At 50.6% G+C, this 22,130-nt stretch overlaps 7 protein-coding genes across 7 annotated transcripts; 4 read left to right on the top strand and 3 right to left on the bottom strand.

The window, feature by feature from the left end:
• Positions 1 to 27: 27 nt before the first annotated feature.
• On the top strand, positions 28 to 6,424 carry MIND_00859400 (TFCD-C domain-containing protein; the record flags this gene model as incomplete). The annotated part of the gene is made up of 27 exons (XM_037365257.1): positions 28 to 186; positions 240 to 438; positions 484 to 754; positions 802 to 1,091; positions 1,133 to 1,515; positions 1,564 to 1,788; positions 1,834 to 1,934; positions 1,983 to 2,136; positions 2,182 to 2,298; positions 2,346 to 2,577; positions 2,870 to 2,941; positions 2,988 to 3,360; positions 3,412 to 3,547; positions 3,619 to 3,860; positions 3,911 to 3,991; positions 4,040 to 4,124; positions 4,175 to 4,275; positions 4,324 to 4,360; positions 4,473 to 4,581; positions 4,632 to 4,659; positions 4,711 to 4,738; positions 4,787 to 5,057; positions 5,112 to 5,251; positions 5,297 to 5,774; positions 5,824 to 6,011; positions 6,064 to 6,193; positions 6,252 to 6,424. 27 exons carry the CDS (start codon positions 28 to 30, stop codon positions 6,422 to 6,424), a joined length of 4,803 nt encoding a protein of 1,600 aa, XP_037218499.1.
• A 181-nt stretch (positions 6,425 to 6,605) lies between these two features.
• Positions 6,606 to 8,629, top strand: MIND_00859300 (Vacuolar ATP synthase subunit B; the record flags this gene model as incomplete). The annotated part of the gene is made up of 3 exons (XM_037365256.1): positions 6,606 to 6,930; positions 6,985 to 7,610; positions 7,667 to 8,629. The coding sequence occupies 3 exons, from the start codon at positions 6,606 to 6,608 to the stop codon at positions 8,627 to 8,629; spliced, it is 1,914 nt and encodes a 637-aa protein (XP_037218498.1).
• Positions 8,630 to 9,716: 1,087 nt separating this feature from the next.
• Positions 9,717 to 10,739, bottom strand: MIND_00859200 (uncharacterized protein; the record flags this gene model as incomplete). The annotated part of the gene is made up of 6 exons (XM_037365255.1): positions 9,717 to 9,772; positions 9,826 to 10,142; positions 10,196 to 10,381; positions 10,437 to 10,549; positions 10,606 to 10,670; positions 10,721 to 10,739. 6 exons carry the CDS (start codon positions 10,737 to 10,739, stop codon positions 9,717 to 9,719), a joined length of 756 nt encoding a protein of 251 aa, XP_037218497.1.
• Positions 10,740 to 10,978: 239 nt separating this feature from the next.
• Positions 10,979 to 17,305, bottom strand: MIND_00859100 (uncharacterized protein; the record flags this gene model as incomplete). Its single annotated transcript, XM_037365254.1, has 15 exons — positions 10,979 to 11,394; positions 11,443 to 11,686; positions 11,735 to 12,151; positions 12,203 to 12,820; positions 12,876 to 13,012; positions 13,059 to 13,956; positions 14,001 to 14,119; positions 14,165 to 14,481; positions 14,530 to 15,139; positions 15,189 to 15,895; positions 15,947 to 16,257; positions 16,316 to 16,560; positions 16,608 to 16,680; positions 16,729 to 17,144; positions 17,197 to 17,305. The coding sequence occupies 15 exons, from the start codon at positions 17,303 to 17,305 to the stop codon at positions 10,979 to 10,981; spliced, it is 5,637 nt and encodes a 1,878-aa protein (XP_037218496.1).
• Positions 17,306 to 17,503: 198 nt separating this feature from the next.
• On the top strand, positions 17,504 to 18,269 carry MIND_00859000 (Peroxiredoxin Q; the record flags this gene model as incomplete). Its single annotated transcript, XM_037365253.1, has 5 exons — positions 17,504 to 17,633; positions 17,683 to 17,733; positions 17,783 to 17,880; positions 17,930 to 18,051; positions 18,101 to 18,269. The coding sequence occupies 5 exons, from the start codon at positions 17,504 to 17,506 to the stop codon at positions 18,267 to 18,269; spliced, it is 570 nt and encodes a 189-aa protein (XP_037218495.1).
• Positions 18,270 to 18,358: 89 nt separating this feature from the next.
• MIND_00858900 (uncharacterized protein) lies at positions 18,359 to 19,744 on the bottom strand (the record flags this gene model as incomplete). The annotated part of the gene is made up of 3 exons (XM_037365252.1): positions 18,359 to 18,574; positions 18,624 to 19,476; positions 19,527 to 19,744. 3 exons carry the CDS (start codon positions 19,742 to 19,744, stop codon positions 18,359 to 18,361), a joined length of 1,287 nt encoding a protein of 428 aa, XP_037218494.1.
• A 117-nt stretch (positions 19,745 to 19,861) lies between these two features.
• On the top strand, positions 19,862 to 21,082 carry MIND_00858800 (DLH domain-containing protein; the record flags this gene model as incomplete). The annotated part of the gene is made up of 8 exons (XM_037365251.1): positions 19,862 to 20,023; positions 20,080 to 20,332; positions 20,379 to 20,412; positions 20,457 to 20,559; positions 20,603 to 20,759; positions 20,807 to 20,812; positions 20,860 to 20,973; positions 21,024 to 21,082. The coding sequence occupies 8 exons, from the start codon at positions 19,862 to 19,864 to the stop codon at positions 21,080 to 21,082; spliced, it is 888 nt and encodes a 295-aa protein (XP_037218493.1).
• Between the last annotated feature and the right edge of the window lie 1,048 nt (positions 21,083 to 22,130).

The following is a 22,130-nucleotide window of genomic DNA, read 5'->3' as shown; positions in this document are numbered from 1 at the left end:
TTCCTTTTCGGGGATATGTGACTTGCGATGGACGACGTCGATGAAGGGCGCGTTTTTGCTACTTTCGAACGGCATACCGAGTTTGTCGACGCGCAAACAAGACTACTCTTATTGGATCTAACCCAAACGCCGTCGCAGGTGGAAGAGAAGGAAGAGACTGCTTTGTTTCGCAAGTTATCGAACATTGTGTGCATTTTTGTCTCTCTCTCGTTCACTCATTTTGTTATCATGGCCCGTAGCTCGATGAGTACCAGGAGCAGGCCCATCTCCTCGATCCATATCTTGAACAGCTTGTGGTACCCGTTGTCGGGTCCATCAAGTATCGTTCTCAACTCATCTACAACAATGCCGGTAGCGACCCTACCAATCCAGCTCGTGTCGAACGCGTCGCGGCACTTCTCTATGGCTACGTTAAGAGCAGGGGCTACAAAACGATCAGTAGGTCTTAAACCTCCCAAAGTCACACTGTTAAAACGGCGCCAGCCCGTTTCTTCCCCCATGAGATTGAAGATCTTGCCTTGGCTCGCGCTTGCATGACTGGCATTGCGACACAACCCAATCAATGGGCTCTTCGCTATGCTGGTTTGCTTTGGCTTTCACTCATCTGCATCATCCCCTTCGACTTGGTGCAGTTCGATGAAACGACGGAAGGAGAAACAGCAAATGCTTTGGAGGGCATCACGCGACCGTTGTTGTCCCGCGCTGGCTTGGAAAGAGATGGTGCAGCGTTGATGCTCTCGCGGTTCTATACGAGGTGCGGTCATCATTTGCTTTTGCATTTCCCAACTTAAAATAGCCAAGAAAAGACACCCGTCTGCGATTCAGCACTTTCCTGTCTTACTCCGAAGAGTGCATATCCACCGCGCAAGATGCTTTCATTGTCATTGGGCTGCTCCAGGTCCTGTGTGAAGTAGCAAAATCTGGCCCCGCGGAGCTTGTGCAGGAATATGCCTCTCGATTTTTCGCAGTGGCTGAACAAATCGACTTGAACCAGGTCCTTGATGCGAATACTCTGGTCCGCAAATATAAGACCAAACTCGTTGCACGAATACCCCTTCGTATTCTTCCACCTCCCGCTGGGAAACGCAAAGGTTGGCTTTTATCATTCAGAAGACGAAAATGACATAATCAGGGCAAGCAGGCCGTGATCTTGTCAGCGATGGTCGTCTCGAGCCACAAATTGCTGACCAAGATATCGATGTTCCCGAGTCCGTGGAGACTGTCTTGGAACAATTGTTTAAAAGTCTACAAGACAGAGACACTATCGTCCGTTGGTCCGCCGCAAAATCCATTGCGCGTATCTCCGAACGACTGCCTGTTGAATTTGCCGAACAAGTCCTGGAGACTATTTTAGGGCTCTTTGACATTCACTCTGTAGCAGCAGCAACGCTTTACGATCTCCCGGCTATCGCAGAGAGCACCTGGCATGGTGCATGTCTAGGATGTGCCGAAATGGCGCGACGAGGACTGGTATCACAAGAAGCCCTTGCGCAACTTATGGAATGGCTATCCAAGGTCTTACCCCTCAGCATATCAATGTTTGCTGATTTCATCATTTTGTAGGCACTATACTTTGACCTCCGAAAAGGCGCCCATTCTATTGGCTCCAATGTTCGCGACGCAGCAGCTTATGTTCTCTGGTCATTAGCACGTGCCCAAACTCCCGAGGCATTGCGGCCCCATGCGAATGACCTTGCTCGCCGACTGGTGACTGTTGCACTCTATGATCGCGAAATCCACATCCGACGAGCGGCGAGTGCTGCTTTTCAGGAATACGTAGGACGAACTGTGGGTTACTATGTCGCCAGGAGTGCAATGAATTGATGACCACAGAGCCTCTTTCCGCATGGCATTGACGTTCTTCGAAAAACAGACTTTTATGCTGTCAGTATACGGCGTCATGCATTCCTCGTTGCAGCACCACAAGTATCGGAGTTTGCGTTTACTTGTTGCTTTTTGATATGATGCTAACTACTTCACAGACACGTTGAATATCGGGACTTTCTGTTCGACCATTTACTCAATGTGACTGCCCGGCATTGGGACGCATCAATGCGCCAATTTGGCGCATCATCGCTTCGCTTAGTTTGCACGCCACATCTCAATGATCTTGGCCCCCTAGTTATTTCGCGTGCTGTTGGTCAAGCCTGTATTATGCGATCACTACTTACGAACATCTAGGCAAAACTCCTCAACTCACCTGATACAGCAGACCTGCATGGCGCTTTGCTTATCCTGTCAGAAATGGCTTCGGCTTACCGGGAAGCTATCGATGAGCGGGAGATGAGGTTACGTGAGGTTTGTTATAACCCGTGGCTTTACGTGCGAGTGAACCTTGAATGTAGATTTTCCAATGCCTCTCACTCGTTCCGGAGAAGACTTTACTCGGCCCCCGAAACGAGCTACTCACTGCAACAGCTTGTACCGTTATGGCACGGTCAATATCTTCTACGGAGGCAGAACAGCCTCCTGGTGTGCTGTGGCGCAAATTGCTTGAAGGTGGTCTCAAGCATCGGACCGTATTTGTGCAAGAAGCAGCAGCCGGAGCTTTGGGCGCCGTCAGCAGTCTCGTTGACTGTGCGAAGCCTTTCCTTAGATAAGTTTGGTTCCTTGTGGAGACTTTTTTCCCTTGTCTCATAGTCCAAGAACATTGATTCGGGAGATGCGCAAGTCCGGGCCAGCTGTTCAACAGAGTATGGGACGGGTTCTGGGTGCAATGAACTACGAAGCTTTCCCAGAATGTTTACCCGACGCATTGAAATGCTTGTTAGAGTGTGTCGGAGTCGATGCGGTAAGAGACATTGATTTTTTTTTCCCTACGTGGCAAATTAAAGAAGAGAACAGTCGCCAACCACGTCTAAACTTACAGTTGAAGCCCGACGGAACTGCTACACCGCTATTCCGCAGATTGTTAGCAATTTACTTCCTCGACTTGAACGACGTGAGTTGTGGTTTGTTGCGACAAGTGCTATAGAATTCAAAATTAGATATCTCGGCTTCGACATGCAACGCATTGTTGGATGCCATGCTCCACGGATTGGACGACTATACGATTGACGAGCGCGGAGATGTCGGTTCTTGGGTGCGAATCGCTTGTCTCCGAGGGCTTACAACATTCTGCGAGACTCTAATACCGAACGCCAACCATCTGTCAGCCTTCACAGAGTACTTTCCAGCAGACAAGTATCACGCTGTTGTCGCTGGAATTCTCAAGCAAGGTGTGGAGCGACTAGACAATGTGAGGCAAGACGCAGGAGATTGTTTGCACACACTTCTTTTTCTGGCACCGCCAACGGTACAAAATGGTCACGAGTGGGCGCCTCGCGAGCTTTCTGTCCTGAAAAACCTGTTTTTGGCCAGGTGAGGCGGCTTCCCGCCGTGACTTGGATGATCTGATACACGTGGAAGTAGCGAGGCCGAAGTGATAGGTTGGAAAGATGGCGCTTGGCTTTTCCCGAGAGCTGTTCGAGTACTCAACGTGCGGAGATATCGACCCGCGCTTCTGGCGGGGCTGGTTCTGAGTTTAGCCAGCAGAACGGAAAGCACGGTGCGTGGCCGGGGCCAAGCGGTGTCTTTCTCTTTCTTCTTCTAATGCAGCTCTTATTTTTAAAACAATAGCAACGACCCGTGGCTCGGGCTCTTGTAGAATACAGCAAGGCACTCCCACTGAACACGGGCGGAGACCACGATGGCACGGACAACGCATATCATCTCTTGGGATTGGCAAAGGACCTTCTGAACCATGCGAAACAAAATTTACAAGCCAATGGCGTCGTTATTCCGGTTCTACAGACGTTCAACATCCTACTCGAAGCCGATGTGTTGAGCAGGTTATCTGAATACCCTCCAGGATTATCTTGGTTCGTGGATCAAACACTGATCACGTTACTGACAATTCAGCGTTGGGTAGCTTGCAGGAATTGGTGGCGATTGCAACCAGAAATGTGGCGCGGGTGAAGAACATGCAGCGAATCCAAGAATCTATGAAGATGTTTGTGCGGAGACTGCCCGATATGTTGACATTCTCACTCTGGCTTAGTGTCGCGAATATGCTGCGTATTGCGCCGCTGTTTTCGCAGTCTGTCCAAGGCCTAGAACACTTCCTGGTGCATCAGTTCCCCCATGTAGGCTCTTCTTCTTTGGTGCCATGAAAAAACGTCTCAACTTGAGTTAGATTCGACATGCCACAAGTGAATATCTTTACCTTGTTTTGCAAAGCATTGATCTAGGTCGCGACACGGATGAGGTCGAGGAAATAATTCTGGAGACAGAATGGTGTGACTCTGCACTTTCTTTTGAAGCTGTCGTTCTCATTATCCATAGGAGTTCAGAGGATGTTGGTGTCGCTGAAGGAGGCTGGGTGCGGGTGAAGGAGGCGTTTATGACATAATCGTGACCGATTTGGCATTGTACCATCACCACTGTTTTCGTGAACGCAACTATAATACCCTCGCTCGTTCCTTGATTTCCAGCTCGACGTCGACGCCAGCATGTCCACTGACCCTCGAATGAGCGACCGTGAGCTGGCCGCCATTAACGCCGCTGCAGTGACCAAGGAATACCGCGTACAGCCTCATCTCGGTATGTTTCACACAAATCCTTATTTGAGTCTCTTAAAATCATCTACGCAGACTACAGGACGGTCTCTGCTATCAACGGGTGAGCCATTTACTGGATTCCGGCGCCACTTCCAGGCCAACTCCTTTCCAGTCCGCTTGTGGTCCTCGATAATGTTAAAGTGAGGGTTGCTGCGGCATGAACAGACCTTTGAACTGACGTCAACTAGTTCCCCTCGTATAATGAAATCGTGCAGCTCACGCTGCCAGACGGAACGAAGCGTGGAGGACAGGTGTTGGAGGTCCAAGGGAAGAAGGCGATCGTCCAAGTCTTTGAAGGCACACATGGCGTGGATGTCAAGGCGACCCACGTTGAGTTTACGGGAAGCAGCATGAAGCTTCCTGTAGCGGAGGACATGCTGGGCCGTATATTCAACGGATCGGGAAACCCCATCGACCAGGGTCCCAAGGTGTTTGCGGAAGACTATCTTGACATCAATGGTGCGCCGCTTTCAAGTTGTCTTTTCCTGGGTCTTACTCAATATGCTACCTCAGGCTCCCCGATTAATCCCTATTCTCGCATCTACCCTGAAGAAATGATCCAAACTGGCATTTCGACGATTGACACTATGAATTCGATTGCTCGAGGACAGAAGATTCCTATTTTTTCAGCCGCTGGTCTGCCGCATAACGAAGTAAGTCCTTTTCGTTGACCTCATTTCTGAATCTAATGGGTCTAGATCGCGGCTCAGATTGTACGACAAGCGGGACTGGTCAAGGGTCCGACCAAAGATGCGCTTGACGGCCACGAGGATAACTTCTCGGTCGTGTTTGCGGCAATGGGTGTAAACATGGAGACGGCGCGGTTCTTCAAAGAAGATTTTGAGTCAAACGGCAGTCTCGACCGCGTTACGCTCTTCTTGAATTTGGCAAACGACCCTACGATCGAACGAATTATTACGCCGCGACTTGCTCTGACGACTGCTGAGTACTATGCGTACCAACTGGAGAAGCACGTGCTCGTTATCCTGACCGATATGTCTTCCTATGCAGACGCCCTACGAGAAGTTTCTGCTGCCCGAGAGGAAGTCCCTGGTCGACGTGGCTACCCTGGTTACATGTACACCGATTTGTCGACCATTTATGAGCGAGCAGGGCGTGTTGAAGGCCGAAATGGGTCGATTACGCAGATTCCTATTTTGACAATGCCAAATGATGGTACAGTCCTTGGTTCGCGGCAAGACTTTTGGACTAAGACGCTTTATAGACATCACTCACCCGATTCCGGATTTGACTGGTTACATCACGGAAGGTCAGATCTTCGTCGATCGTCAGCTGCACAACAGGCAAATATACCCACCAATTAATGTCCTGCCGTCTCTTTCTCGTCTCATGAAGAGCGCAATTGGGGAAAAACTAACCCGAAAAGATCACGGTGATGTTTCTAATCAGCTTGTGAGTCGTGTTTTTGTGTTGGTTCAAGGCGAATTCTTAGCGCCACCACTAGTACGCCAAATATGCAATCGGTCGGGATGCTGCTGCTATGAAAGCGGTAGTGGGTGAAGAAGCACTGTCATCTGAGGATAAATTGGCACTCGAGTTCTTGGACAAATTTGAGCGGCAGTTTGTCGGACAAGGTAAGAGCGGTTTTTTCCCCCCTTCCGAATCAGGCAATTTCTGAACTGAAACGCCCAGGGGCGTACGAATCCCGGACAATCTTTGAATCGCTCGACTTGGCTTGGTCTTTGCTTCGCATCTTTCCGAAAGAGCAGCTTAACCGCATCAACCCATCGATCATTGCAGAGTTTTATGCGCGAAAGGCGAGCAAGAAGACTGGTGAGGAGGAGAAGCTGCTTATTGACGCTTGATGGTCGGCGGACATAGTTGAATAGATTCTACACACAGTGACACACACCGCGGACAATGCAAATACGTATTGTGTGACTAGCGATGTGACACAGTAGGCTGATCTTGCCCTGAGAGGCATGTTGCCTATAAGTATCATGTTGGCCGACTATATAGCCGAGAAGAGGGTCTCACCCTCGCCTCATGGACTATTGCCTCCCCGTAAAACGAAAGGCTGAAGACGAAGACGACTCTTCCCCTTCAATATGGTCATCACAACAACGACAACGTCCAAGAAGACCTACAAAACGACCCTGTCTCCGTCATCCTAACGACGTAGAAGATATTGGCATCGTCGCCCCTAATGCCGACCCAGGCCCAGCAACTGGCTCGTTACTCCAGCTCAGAAAACCTCCAACAATACCCATCGACGCCACTTCCTCCCATATCGCCTCCCATATACCCCCCATATCAAGGACAACTCTCAAAGAGCTCGACCTCGATGCAATAATGCGAAATCCACAACTTCGTGCGTAACAACGCGTTCTGTAAACAACACCAGTTTTTTCTGACCAGCTTGCAGGACACGACTTGCTGTTTGACGGAAACCTCCAGTTTCGCCCAACTTCAACGAGACGCAAGACGGAACGCGCGGAAAAGTACTGGCAAGCAATCACAACCGAGCTCGAGACAGGCTGCACTTGTGTCTCGTTCGATATTCGTGGAAAACCCCATCCGACTGTGTGTGCTTGCGCCCATGTCTCAACCCCAGCAGTCAATCCTGTCGTTGCTTATTCCCCCACCCTCCATGTGGCAACTCTCCGAATGCCTTCTCGAATTCGAGCGCTGTTGGAAGAGTTATTAGAGGTGTTGCTGCTTGTGATTCAGCCACTGTCGACGCTGGGTGGCGCGCCAGCAAGTCCCACGGCCGCGCAACAAGCCGACCATCTTGCCCAAGCGGCGTATATTCGCTCAGTCTTCGATCCAGCCCTTATCGAGCAAGAGCTAAAACATAAGCTTTTCGACCCTTCCAGCCTTTTCCGTGCAATTGGTCTTACTCTTCAAGGCCATTGTGCTCCAATGCGAGATCAGGCAGTCGAGCTTATGGTTCAATTAGCCCAAACGTGTGCTCCAGGAGGTAACGGCACAAAGGCGGACGCGGTCCGGGCGGTGAGGATGTGCATGGACATACTCGAGCTCATGAAACTGGTAAGGCTGCTTTCCCCTTTGTTTGTTACTAGCGTAGATTAATCTCGGTGGGACAGGACATTGCCAACCACCAGCTCCAAACGTTGCGACCCTTCCTGATACGCACCTCGGGCCAGTTTGAGCTACGGTCCTTCAAGAGCCGCAAAAACGGGCAAGGCTTCCAAAAGACGCGCGAATGGCTTGCTGCCGCGCATGCATCGCTACTTGCCCGTAGCGATCCAATACCAATACCATACCCCCCAGGGCAACTACATTACCAAAAATTACAACGTAACCAGCAAATCTACCTCTCAACACTCAGGGGCCTCACGGACCTAGTTTTCACCAGTCCATCTCCCGCCAACCTCATTTCACTGCCCATATCAGTCTCGCAGGGATCGTTACCCACCATCTCCTCACTTCCCGGACACCCAGAAACGACCTACCTTGACACTGCGCGGTTATTACTGCTCAATATTGATGCCGGCGATCTCACAGCTCTGTCCATGTTCTTGTTGCTGTTCCGCCAACTACGTTTCTCCACTAGGAACGGAAACGTGGACGAGTCGGAACTTTGCAAAATAAAAGGCGAGATCCGGGACATTGGCTCTGCACGATTAGGCTATGCCCTTTTGTGTGGAAAGTCTTACACTGTCGACAAGGAAGAGTTGGACAAGTGGCGCTCGCTGAAGCAAAGTGTCGTTCTACAAATTGCGATGCGAGCCCGTGGGACAGCCACTAGCGTCGATGAGAGTGTGTTAAGTCTGGCCCAACGGTGGGCAGATGAGAACATTCAACATGGCGCTATTCTGGAGGGCATGCTTCGTAACCGGTTAAGGGACGCCGTCTTCCATGCCGTTGTCTCACGCACATTTCCCGGTCGCGATAGCGTGGGTGGTGAGACACCGATGATGGCGGGCATGGAAGTGCTGCAGGACGAGATCAATACCCTTGCTGAAAACATCAGTCGACTTGCGCTTATCCACATCAACACCTACCTCGCCGTATATGAGAGCGAGAACTTTTTAGAGACGGGTTGAACGACGGGTAATGATAATCTTATTCTTTCATCATGAAGAGAAGCTGAACAACGACAACCCCACTGTATCCTACCATACCAAGCATCACTTCTTACTTCCCATAGCATCATCATTCGCATCCACATAGTACCATTCACCACCCCATCAATGCACTAGTTTCGTCTCTCACTGGAAGCAGGAACACGGAGATAACTCGAAATGAACAGCAGCTGTTGCCGTCAGGTCCTCTGCCGCGTCATGTTCGGCGGTTTTTCTTACCGCGTGCATTTTGTGCGTAGGAAGGCTGGCGCCAGAAAAAGAAGAAGGTGTGAGACCACACCCGGTCGACGCCGAGATGAACATGGAGAGAGTTGGGCTTGAACTTGCCATATGCGGTCGAGGATGGTGTGGTAGTTTGCCGGATTTGGGCTGGCTGCAAGTATGTGCTAATAGTCGCGATAGTCGCGCGAGCCAAGAGTGGGCAGCCAAGGGGAAATCGCCCCATCCGTTCAATGGTTGCAATCGCAAACGCACTTGCCTTAGCGTATTTGATTCAGATGGCTTGGAGGAGTGCTTTGTCCGTCCGACTCGACTCCCGGTTTTGGCAGATTTACCAGTGGCGTACGGTCGCCCAAACGCCGCAAGCAGTTGTTGCTGTGGTTATTCCGTCTCCAGCAGCAATCCCTCGAAGAGTGATCTCCGAGTGGGGTGTGTTTGTCGCTATACCAAACAGAGCTTAGACGGGCTGATGCGTCTGATGGCAGACGCCGGACTGCAGAGAGAGAGAGAAAAAAAATGCACACACACAGACTCCCACCACCCGGGAGCTATCGGGTCGAAGATGGGCTGATTTTCAGCTTCGAAGTGCTTGTTGCCCGACGGTGGCATGTTAGATTAGCTTGGAGAGAATACACAGCGCTGTGATTGGGCCCAAATGACGAGCCTCAAATCCGACACTGGCCTAACAAGGGAAAAAAGCATACGTCGGGAATAATCGGACGCTGTCGGGGGACGGCGGCGAAATAGAAACGGAAAGACGGAAAACTTCATGGTGGAAAGTGACATTTATTGGCTGCACATGGATCCCTAAGCGTACACTAGTGTCGTCTTACCGCTTCGGTGCATAGCGCGGGAGGGACTCGAGTGGTTTGGAGATCAAGTAACCTGATAAGCGCAAGTAAGCCATATGATGTTAGTTCGAGAGAGAGAGAATATACCTTTCAGTCCCGCAGCACGCTCTCCGGCGAGACCAAACCCATTACCCGCGCTGGCCTGCTTCTCTTCTTTCGCGCCAAACATTCCCGAAACGACACTGGCGCCTGCGGAGGCGACGGGACGAATATCCACGCCCGCAACATGAGTGGGCAAACTCTCTTTGGCATGCTCGCGCCAGGAGGTTATTGACCGCTTGCCCCGAGCCGAGGCACGGAATACGAGCCCAGCAAATATGTTGAGGCAGCCGATGGAGAACAGAAAAAACGCGGAGACCAAGGAGAACCGGTCGACATGGTGTGAAAGGATCGCGGCTCCGAGGCTGCAATGCGTGGGTCAATGAGCTCACTGTTCAGTCAACGAACGGGGACTTACAGGCATTGAATGATCCCAATCGGTCCGAGGCCGAACTCTTTCCCCAGAATAGGAAAGAAGCGGTTGAAGAAAGCAGACGGCCAGCCGACTTCAGAGAGAAGCAGGACGATGACCTGGAAAATGAGGAGCAGGCGATTCAAGACGGCCCAGAATACGCCTGCAGGTTGGTTGGGGACGGTGCTGTTGCTATTTTACACATTCATTGAGCCAGGCTTTCCGGCAGAGAAGACAAAAAACTGACATAATGTAGTCATCGTTCCGGGATGTGGAGGTTGAATTGAGTGATTCGGCGTTGCTGCCAGCGAGGTGGTGGTTGACCGCTTGGATATCGTGCACCAAAGTCACGATATTGCTCTTTAAGAAGAAGAATTCAGTCCATCTGAAGCGCGTGGCACGGCCAGTGAACGCACCGCAAAAACGAGAATCAGTCCAATGATACTGAGGATACGGAGGCCATTCAGCCCGATAAAGATGTCTAGTTTCAAGTTAGTGTGACCTTGAAAGCAGCAGCAGCTAGACACGCACAGGCACGGGGAGGCAGCATTTGGTTATACAGATTAGGTTGCTAGCGATACAACGGGTCGTGTCGTTCGAATGAGCGTAAATGGAGCCACAGGCTCTTGAGTGAAAATTTCGTGATGAGGCGGGGAGGAAAGCTGTTATGGGCCATTGTGCCGCCCGTAGCACGTATTTAAGGGCTCGGGCAACCGGCGATGCGTGGCCCATCGAGAAAACAAAAAGACCATTGTGCTGGGGTTGGACAACAATGAAGTGGGTACGCGGTCACGTGCTACACAGCCTTATCGACATCCGCCGCGCCCATTCCCCGTTTGGGCTCCGATCACTGCCAACGACTGCCCGCCACACCAGCAGTCGATACATAAGCCTATCCCACAGTTCTGTCTTCTCCGACAATCGCATTGTGCATTGCCACAAAACCTCAACAGCGTTGCCCCATCTAAGACAAGGATCCCTCTCATCCAAGTTAGTCAGATCTGCTCCGCGATGAGGCGGTAGCAGCTCGTTGTTGGATAATGCTACTGAAGGTAGACTGTTAAAGTCCACTTGTGTTTCCAGTGCCTCGACTCCTTCCAAACAAGCTGAAATGAGATCATCGAGTGCAAACGGTACTGGGCCAGACAAGGCTGCTAGGCGCAATGTAGCCGAGGCAGCGAGTGTGACGGAATCTGCCAGTTTTGCTACGGCGTGTTAGTGAGTGAGTAGGTGGACAAAGGACGGCGACAAACACGACTGCGATGCAGCTTGGACTGCCAACAGAAGACATCGACAAATAGTCGCTCGCCATTCGCCTCCAGTGGAGGATTCAAGCTTTTGTGCATCCACAATTACCAGAATATTGTCCAAAACGCTGAGCCAGGAGACTGCCTCGCTGCCGGAGACAGAGAGCTGCATCTCGATCCATTGTAAGAGGGATGATTTGAGAATGAGTGACGTCGTTGCTTGCGCGTTGCATGTCAGATTAGCGAGGACCTAACGATTAGGCTTAGTTGAGAATAAAAGTTGAAAGCAGGCTTATACCTCGAGGATACTATTTCGTAAGACATTGTCTTGCTCCGAGCTTTGGAAAAGATCGGCCAGTAGTTCCCATGTGTGTCGCCGTTTCAACACGCGCCAGTCGTCCGTGCTCATCATACCATCGGAAATGAATCGAATCATCCAACTTCGCTCCTTCTTCCAGTCGTCGCCACTGTTGTAGAGCATCCCATAGAGCAAGGGAACATCAGTGGTGTCGAGTGTAGGCCGTTGCAGTAAGAACCGTGCCGTTAGTGGATAAATGAAGTTAGATGGGTAGAAGATTCCGCGAACGGCATGGGCGAGTATGAGTGTCGTATAGGACGGAAGTCTCCGAAGTGGTTCTGAGGGCGATGAGGGAAGCATGTTACGGAGAACATTCATTACATAAACAACATGTGGCTGTTCCTGCATATCTGCGAACTAGAGTAGTACGTCAGCTTCACTTTGGTACACATAGAGACGCTAACATACCTCTAGATGGGCCCAGAGACCAGCCAGTTGGAGTCGTGAAAATTCTCGTAGTCGGGAATCTTGACCCGATAACGCCCGGATCAGCAGACCGACGATATTAGTTCGAAACATCTCAATCCAGCCGAAAGCGCTCTCGGGTACTTTTTCCGCCATTGCTTGTGCAAAAAGCAGCACCAAGAACACCGGATCATAGACTGAAGCATCTGACGACCGTTCTGAGATGTCTCCTGGGGTTGCATCAAGCGTCCGCCATGTCGGGAAATGTGAGCATGTTCGGAAAACCAATGTGGCATCAAGCGTTTGGATGGCTTCTAGCGCAGTTGAGCAAGTGGAGCCCTCAGATGCGGACCACTGTGAAAACAACGGAGACACCGAGATCTTCCGCTGTGCCTCAAAAAGATGGAATATGGCCAGGAGTTGTTGGTCAGCTACCGAACAGGTACCTTGATAAATGCTCGTAAGGGGTTGGATATGCGTTGCTTGACAAGTATTATTTGGGTGGAGATGGAAGAGGGTATGTAGCGCATGAACAATTTGTGTGCGCGTGGTGCCAGCGCAGAGTTTGAAAAACTGGGGATGCTGAATGACATTTTGTAAAAGGCGATTGACGATCAGTGGCTGGATCAACGATCAGTAAGCGGTATATTCATTTTTTTTTTCGAAATAAACGTGCCTTGAACGAGGCAACCTGAAGCAACGCAGATAACAACTCGACAGCTGCGCCATCACCGAGACTGCCTTGGATAATGACGCCGGCTAGCGTTTGAGCAGTATCTGAATCGACCACTTTCACATTCCTCGCCAATGTGGCTTGGAGATCACTTAGACACCGCAGCAATATCAAAAGGGTACTCACCAAGCCCATCCAAAAGTTCGACAGTTGTTTCACGCTCAGTAAAAAACGCAATTGCCCACTCAAGAGCGTGATTGAGTAATGTTGGTTTTGCATTGCCCATATGCTTCGCCATCCAAGTCCCGAATCGGAGAGCTTCTCGCGTCGGACTAGAACCCTTATGGAGGTGTGCCTCGAGCCAATCATCCAAGTTGGTGCCAATGATAGGTATGTGTCGCAAGAGGAGACGAAGGGAAAGTTCTGCATGTGTACGAAGTGACACTGATGTCTTGTCGTCGACCAAATGACGGACACAATTCTTCGAGTGCGACATCCACATGTCACTGTTAATCGCAACCAGTTGGTCCATTTGGCTGTCCAAGAATGCGTAGACAACATGGAGGAGTTGATTTGAGGACCGTTCGACAGCCATATCGCATGACAGCCAGCTCTCGAAAAGGTTGACAGGAAAGGAAGACCGGTGCAGCAGAGCAACAATAATGTCCACAGTAGACGTCGTCCAAGGACTCTCCTGGTATAACAGCGAATGTAGATCAAGCGAAGTTAGTGGCAGCTGCGCCTTCCGGGACCAACTTGTTCGGGCTTGATCCAGTAATGAGACGGTGATTACATTTGGAAGTTCAGAAGCTCGTCCAGACAATCCCATCGGGATACAGGTCTTGATAACAGCAGCAATCATAGCTTCGAGAGCAGAAGAGTTTGGAAGGCTAGATCGGAGGCTGGAAAGAAGTTCAAGGTCTTCATGAGAATTGGAAGTTGCCAAAGTCTTTACTGAGGTCTCCAAGGCAGTAATCACCATCTCCAAAGGCTCCGGTCGCACAACAGCTTCCTTGCTCAGAGTACGAAGTGCATCCCACAGGTCTTGAGCCTCTACATACGGTATCCACGGCAAGCAAGCCGGCTGTAACAGCTTAGTGATAATTAAAGTCGAAAGTCATGACCCACAGGAACAGTCAGTGTACTACTGGTCAGCGCATTGAGCCAGTGACCCGATATATTTGCGGCCAAGTCCCTATCTTCTCGTTTCTGAGGGTCAAGACTGGTTTTGAGGAGCGTTGATATAGCTGATTGACGTCAGCCATGTCCAAGACTGACTGACGAAAACTAACCTTTAACGACGTCTTCCGAAACATCGATTTTCGTGCATAAGGAAAACAGCGCAGGCGTTCGGATGAAAGCGTATTCCTTAACTTCCGAGAGGCTCGAGGAAGAAAGACACTTGTCTGCCTTGGTGAAAATGGCCGTAAGAAGTCCAAGAAGCGCGTTGGTCAAGACCAAGTTCTGGTTTGAGCTGAAACTATGACCGATCAGGCATATGGCTTGCTTGAAGCCAGATGCAGTAGCAATGACGGACTGGACCAAGATCTCTCTTCGTTGGGAGATGTCTGAGAGTGAGGCGTGGATGAATAGGTCATGGAATGACCGTCTGGAGAAGAGTTGTGTGTCAGCGTTTATATGCGTCATTGATGCTTACGGGTTACTGAGATCAGCATCATGAAGGCCATCATCGATATGCGTTGGCGGGAGGTATTGACGCAGGCTTGCGAACTGACGCTGTACAGCTTGTGGGGCATCGAGGAGAGTTCCAGAGCAATTTTCCGTGATGTAGGACAAGAATCCAAGATCTCGTTGGATGCCGGCAAGACGCGAAAGCAATCTCATCAAAAAAGTGGTGATCGCTAACAGATGGGCTGGTGGCAGAGGAGATTTGCCCGTCATTTTGGCACGAAGTTGTTCAACTGCAGTCATGATGAGAGGGCTAGGGAGTTCAGAAAACTGTGTGGCTTGCATCTCCTCGATGTAGCGATAAGGTGTCTGCAAACAACGTTGAATGCAGTCGTCCACAAAGGAAACGACAGCAGCTGCTTCGTCTGCGCGAGATAGCCCTTCGATGGGTGTATTCCGAACTCTGTGTGCTAGCGGAATCGCAGATATCCAAAGCGACGCCTCACCCGGGCTGTTTTCGAAGATATTCGACCGCTCAAGTAGACTGACAACAAGATTGTGGAGTGTTTGCTGTAATGAGGGTATTTCACAAGAGCAGTATGCATCGAGGAGAACATTAGAGTGCGTTTTCCCTGAGGCTAGTGGGTTCGTTAGGAAAAACGCTCGATCCGGGACCACAACACAGACCAGCCTTGCCACTCCATTGGAATTGATCACTTTCATTGAGGAGACGCAGCACGTGAAGTTGCTTAACGACGTTCAACCTCGTCGCCGAGTCCCTGTCTTCTTCAGACCGAGTTGTCGCACTCAGATCAGAAAGATTTTGAACCAGTTTGCCGACATCGAACCGCGATTCTGCAACTAACTGCGGGAGGCAGGAATGATACATCCACATCAACCTCTGCGCACTTTCTGACAACAAGGCTGCTTTGGTAGGATCGCCCTGTTTTGTTGCCTGTCCAGAAGCAAAAGCTACGATGACTTGGAACTCGGGGACTCGATGGCGGACCTCTCGTTCAAGATCGCGCTGTAGCTTTGCCCATTGTCCATCCACCTCGTCTTCCTCCAGTGTAGATTCAATTGTCCGAAACACATCCAACACCCGACGGTACTTGACCAAGCATTTGGAGAGTGCCAAGGCAGTACAGTGCTGAACGAGTCCGCTTGCCTGCTGGAGACCTTTTGAGAAATGGGTTTTGGTGCCAACCGAAGGAAAAGTATTTTCCAGGACAACAGACAGAGGCGGGGGTGTGGGATAGTACAATACACCGTTTTCTGAGAGAAATGAGTCGGTAGGGATCGGTAGAGCCAGCACCGAGGAAAAGAAAGAGACGTTTGCGATCCATTTAGAGGACAAACGAGGCTCGAGCGTTAGTCCAGCTGCTCCCCAATAGCTGTTATGAATTATGAGGCCATGTGAAGATGGCTGTAGGGATTTTTCTTACCCTGCTACTAGTTCGGGACAAGCACCCATTATCTTGAGCGCAAGTTCTTGCTGACGAGAGTCTTCATTGACCTTCAGTGTTTTCAAGACATTTGACAAGATCTTGTTATATATTTTGCCAGTCTTGGCCCGAGAAGAACCGTCCTCTTCGTCGTCGTCCTCAGACTTTCGTGGATACCATCCTCTATCCTTGAAGCAAATGCCAATTCCCGGACGAGTACATATCGCAAGCAAAAAATGGTGTGCGATGTCTGCTGGTATGTTGCCCGGCTGATCGTCTTCGGGAGCAACGCGATCATAAATCTTGAGAAGCTGCTCACAAGAAGCGAATCAGCCAGGCTCATGGCGGGCGAAGTGGAAGCCTGCTCACGTGCGCCACGGTTATCTCGCCAAACAGCCCGATTTTGAGTGTCCGCTTGAGCTTTAGGTCCATCCATATGCCGCCCCAACACAGTTCCAACACGCGCCGGACGACGACAAACGGATCTTGGGTCAGACCACGGAAGATGGAGAAGAATGCATCACGGTGTTGTTCTAGGAAGAGTGTCTTGACAGTGGCGAGCGTGTCCTGTTCAATAAACGACAGACAGAAGAGCATGTACGAAGTTCGGATGTCTGCTCATAGCTGGGTCTGGGTACGTTTTGGGGAGTGTATTGCTCACCTGGCTTGGCGAGAGCATCGGAAGAGTCATCTCCTTTCGTTCGACGTCTCATGTTGAGCAGCTTAGGAAGCGACTGCCCAGTTTCTTAGTTTGCGGTCAATGGCCGTGGCAATATACGCACTTTTGTCTCCCAAGCAAACGACTCGAGCAGTGCTTTCCGCTCTTTTCCACGCCCAAAAGCCGACATGGCGTTGAATAACTTGAGAGTAACGAGGAGTAACTCGTTGTGCGTTGCACCGAGATACGAGTTGAGTCTCTTCATCCATGGCGGCGAGATGAGTGTCCGAAGAATCGGGAGACCCGATGCGTGGAATGTATAATGGCTGTTGAAAAGGGCGAGCAACGAGGAAACCAGCGAAACAACGGGCACTATCGTTCCGGGCTGCCTAACATTAAGTTGCTCCCAAATAGTGAACAGCTCTGATGCTCCAGGAGAAGAATCGAGCCATTGTTGAGCGAGGAGAAGACGGGAATCGGTAGTTGCGATGAGGCCATCGCTTGGCCAGACCGCAAACTGGTTCCGTAGATTGACGAGAGCTGAAAACGATGAATGAGTTATCGTGGTGGTTCGGAACGCAGCCGGATTTACCCGAGGTAGGGTCAGCTGCACTCAAAGCCGCGCGGATATCGCTGGCCGACGTGTAGTTCGTGTGGTGGACTGTCTTGACGCGCTTCTTGGGCCGCTCAGGGTTGGACATCCAGAAAATTTGTGTGTGACCGTGACATCATCAGCTATTGATCGCCGCGTCCAACGCGCTCAGGGATTTACAGTTCTTTCACACCAGAATGACACCACACGAGGCGAAGAATGCAGAATGGTCTCGAACCCTGCACGCGCACAGAAGCGTGAACTCTATAAATACACAGCCCACAGTCACATCTTCTTTTCTTCAGCCATGTCTCACCAGAAACTCGTCGGACAACAAGCCCCTGCCATAACCCTCCCCAACTACGATGGCGAAAGCTTTACGCTGACTCCGGGAGCAAAGGGAATACCCACCGTACTGTTTTTCTATCCCAAGGCTGGTATGTTACGTCCTCGGCTTGCTCCCTTAACACTCAACCACACCACAAGGTTCTTATGGCTGCACCAAAGAGGCCTGTCAATTCCGGAACGCCATCGCAGGTCGGCTTGTCCTCTTTTCTTTGTCTTAGGTTAATACTAACGTCGACAGAGAAACCTACCTTCCATACGGACAAAGTCGAGATCGTTGGTATCAGCCACGACACTGTTGAGAAACAGAAGGCGTTCGTGGAGAAGAACAAGCTCACAGTACAGCGCTTTACGCTTCCGGCTCTCCATATGCTCAAACATCCAATAGTATCCTGTGCTCAGCGACACAAATGGCGAGGCCACCAAGGCGTACAACGTTGGCAAGGGTCTATTTGGGTTGGCTGAGGTTGCTCGCGTAACCTTCATCGTCGACGGTAAAGGCGTAGTTAGGTGAATTTCCTCGACAAGGGTTTACGGTACAGATGCTGATGAGTTCCAGGGATTCCGTCGAGGGCACACTCAACTATGGCGCACACTCTAAGTTCGTCGCTAAGTGGCTGGAGAAACTGGAAGCAGAGAAAGAAAAGCCTGCTGAAGCTGCGACAGAACCGACGGAAACGACAGAGCCTGCCCCCGAACCTGCCGCCGAGCCTACGGTTACCGCTTGAGAAGATTCACGACATTCATGACCGCCTACTCTTTTCGCCTAATTAGCTATGTAGTTCTTTCTTTCTTATCACATCCACGCACATCGGGTTCAATTGGACGCTATCCACACAGAATTGTGTCTGTAAGCAACAACACGGCCAGCGCGTATAGTCGTTCGAACGTAGCCAGGGTTAAGCACCGCCAATTGTGTTGTGGGCGTTCCGTGCAAGACGACAAGATTAGCGGGATCGCCGACAGATAATGTCAGATCTTTGTAAGCTTCTGTCTCTCCAATCGCTTCTTTGGAGGTCAATGTCACTGCTCGCTAAAAGAAATATGTCTGAGTATGCACCTCTATCGAGTCGACTACACACCAATAAGGTTTTCAAGTCGTTCGGCGTTGCTGTTTGAAACAGCGCGACGCCAAAAGTGCAGAGTGATAGTGGATCGACTGAACCCTGAGGCGTAAATGCGTTTTGCACGTTGTTGACCGCCATTGCAATCTGGATGTTGTGTTGAGCCGCGATTTGTGGAATGTGCAACGTTCCTCTAGGCGCCCCTAACGGAGAATCACCACGGCCCATCATATACATATCGCTCTGGGGAAGGCCGACAAATGTTATCGGGAGGCTTCCCATGGCCGAAGTTAGCTCCTTCCATTCCTCTGGTGTGAAGAGCTGCAAACGCGTGGCATGTCCAACGGTAATTTTCAGGGCAGGGGGCCACGAGAGCTGCCTTGCTTGTTCAATGACGTTAAAGATAAGCGGTTCGGAAGTCGGATCGAGGTTGTAATCGAGATGAAAATCGACATGGCACCGATGCTTCAGCGCCAAGTTGAGAATCAGACCAATGTTGAGCTTTGCTTGCGCTAGCGTGGGTTCCACATAGGGAGCTGAGCCAACAACTTGGAGATCGTGCGTTTCAAGGGCACGGACAAGCAGCGAGTAGTTCTCCCCAGGATCGACACTTTCAGTGTCATCGAATAAAGGCTCCTGCGCAAATGCAGCTAGCTGGACATCGCAGACGTCACGGAAATTAGTGGCCAACTGGACACCTTGCTCAACACACGAGAAACCAACCGCTCGATCGACCTCTACAAAGGCCCGCATTGAGGTCACACCACACTCAACGCTATCACGAATGAGTTTGTGGCCCCGTTTGTAAAGATCGCTGGGCTCAAAGGCAGCTTTCGCCTGATTGGTGACTTTCAGCGCTTCGGAGAAGTCTCTAGGGAGCGGTTTGGGTGTGGCTCTACGCCAGAAAGCAAGTAGGCAAACCCAGTAACGAGTTGACAGCGGTCCAGGATGAAGCATTTATCAAGATGGATGTGAGAATGGCAGAGCGATGGCAAGACGATTCCCCCATCCGCAACGACGTCGGCAGCTAGGTTAGTGGTCTCTTCTGGTTGGATAGACGATATTCTTCCATTCTTGCATTCGATGTGGTACAGAACAGAGTCGTTCGCTAATCGTGCGTGGTTGATGGAGAGCATCATAAGCCTTGGTGTGTCAGCAACTGGAAACCACGGTTGCTCTCCGTCCTATTTTTGTCCTATTTCCCCCGCTGCGTCTTCTTAAAAGCCCGGCATGGGGCAACCTTCTTCCCAGCCAGAATGTCGTGTCCCAACTGCTTCACGGGAGAGCTGCTCGATGGCGAGCCAACGGGAAAGACCTCTGAGGTAGATGGCGCTGCGTATTTCGCGCCAGGTCCAGAAAACGCGACCTCCAAGCGCGCCATCATCTTGCTCACCGATATATTTGGACTCCCGCTCAAGGTAGTTATTATTTTCAGTGTCATGTCACTCTAACCTTTCCTCCTTTCAATCGTCAGAACTCCAAAATACTCGCAGACAACTTTGCTAAATGCCTCGAATGCGACGTCTACGTTCCCGACCTCTTCGCTGGCCACCCACCGGTGACCGTCCAGCAGCTATCCGCGCTGCCAGAGAAAGCTGGCGTGAAGCTTGGCGTTGGAAAAATCGCCCAAATCGTGTGGAAAGTGCTGCCCAGCATCCCCGCCATGATTCGCAACAAACCGTCGGCCGGTGCTGCCCGTGCCCTTACCGCAAGTGACGTCTCCCATCGTTAGTCTCCAATTGAATTTCCTCCAGTTCATCAACAAGCTTCAAGAGACCAAGCATTATGAGAAGCTCGGTGCCGTAGGGTAGGTACTATCAGCTCCCTTTCCCTTGTCTCATCCTGCTCCAGCTACTGCTATGGTGGCGGCGTCGCTGTCCTATTAGGCTCCCAACATCCAGATCTTCTCAGCAGCATTGTCCTTGCCCATCCGTCAAATCCTACTGACGCCAACGTCCTCGCTATCAAGGCTCCCACCGCTTGGGCTTGCTCTGAAGGCTAGCGATTTGGTTGTGACTGCAGGAACTACCACTGCTGACATTCCCTTAGAGGATATGGGAATCAAACCCGCTCGTCTCGAGCAGCTCAATGCACTGTATAAAGGTCGAGAGGGCAAGGACAACTTTGTCGAATACGAGTTTACTGTCTATCCCGGTATGTTGTCGCTGTTCGCTTTCTCCAATCGACTGAAGTTATCACAGGCACTGGTAAGCGCATCATCACAGTCCTTTGGATACTTGAATAACATCTGCAGCTCATGGGTTTGCTGCTCGGCCCGCTCTGAAGTTCCCAGAAGTCAAGGAAGGGTTCGAAAAGGCCTTCCAACAGACAGTGGGCTGGTTCAATAAGACAATTCCCCATGATACCCGTACTTTTATCCTATGCAGTAGTAAGTGAACTAAGTGAACAGCATAACAGTTGTTTTCGGTGATCAACACGACGAGCGCGACAACACTCGGCGGTGCTATGACTATTAAAAGAACAAGCGCGAGAATCGAGAGCGTCTGCGAAGCTGATGAGACAAGGGTGAGGAAGGACATTCCCGCTGCGACCAAATGAAGGACAAGTATCTGAACCTCAGCCAAGATCTGTCGAATCACATTGATAATGGTGAGACCTCCACCAGAGGTGCATCGCTCAGGTTTACTTATTGTTCTCTTATAGAATTATTGGCTCACTTGCGGAAAGTAAAAGGTAGATCCCTGAGGCTCTATCTCAACCAGAAGCATTCGAAAATATCACTCTGGCGTTTCCTGGCAGCTCTTGCTTAGCGCACAAACTTCGCGAGCATTGGAAGCATGAACACAAAGTCTTATCGTCACCGAGTCAGGCCGCTCGTTTGTTATCGCTTGTTTATGGCTATTTATCCTCTTCCCTTCTATTTAACGCGATTGCGGTCCAAGCTTTAGGCAACAACATGAGCTTCCAGTACACCGTTTACAAAGGCTCTGCTGCTGGTCACATTGTCGAGGCGGTTACCCAGAGCGATGGTCCAACCCCTACGCAGGTCAGAATCAAGATCACGCATTCCGGTGAGCACCATCTTGAACCAGGAAAGGTCGCTGAGGCACGGCGAGGTATATGTGGGACCGATGAACATTAGTCTGTCTTGTTCTTCAACGCAGGCTGCCCTTACCAGATTCTATTAGCAAGCACGCCGATACTTATCAATATCCTTCCAGTGATTACCCACTTTGAAGCCTCTGTGAAGCAATTTCCACATGAAGACTCGGATTATGCGCGACATATCTTTGCGTCTTGTCGCTTTCCAGATTGTTCTCTCGGTGGTGGTCGTATCTTCTCGCGACTCGATCGTGTTCTGCGCTTTGGACATGCTTTCTCTCACCTATTGAGGGCTGTAGCCCGGTCCCGCCATATTTATTTCTTCTGATTATTTTGTAGGCCGTTGACTGTTTGATTGCCTGTAGTTTGACACCAGGGAGGGCTAGGTCAGGTCTCACTTCCATGTTAATTTCGTCTTTGGGAGTTTGTGTTGCACCGAGGCCAGCTACTATAGCATGTCAG

Source organism: Mycena indigotica (genome assembly GCF_014461135.1).
Source record: "Mycena indigotica strain 171206Taipei chromosome Unknown Mind.scaff0007, whole genome shotgun sequence".
Taxonomy (NCBI): Eukaryota; Fungi; Basidiomycota; class Agaricomycetes; order Agaricales; family Mycenaceae; genus Mycena; species Mycena indigotica.
This window is presented reverse-complemented; position numbering and strand designations above follow the sequence as displayed.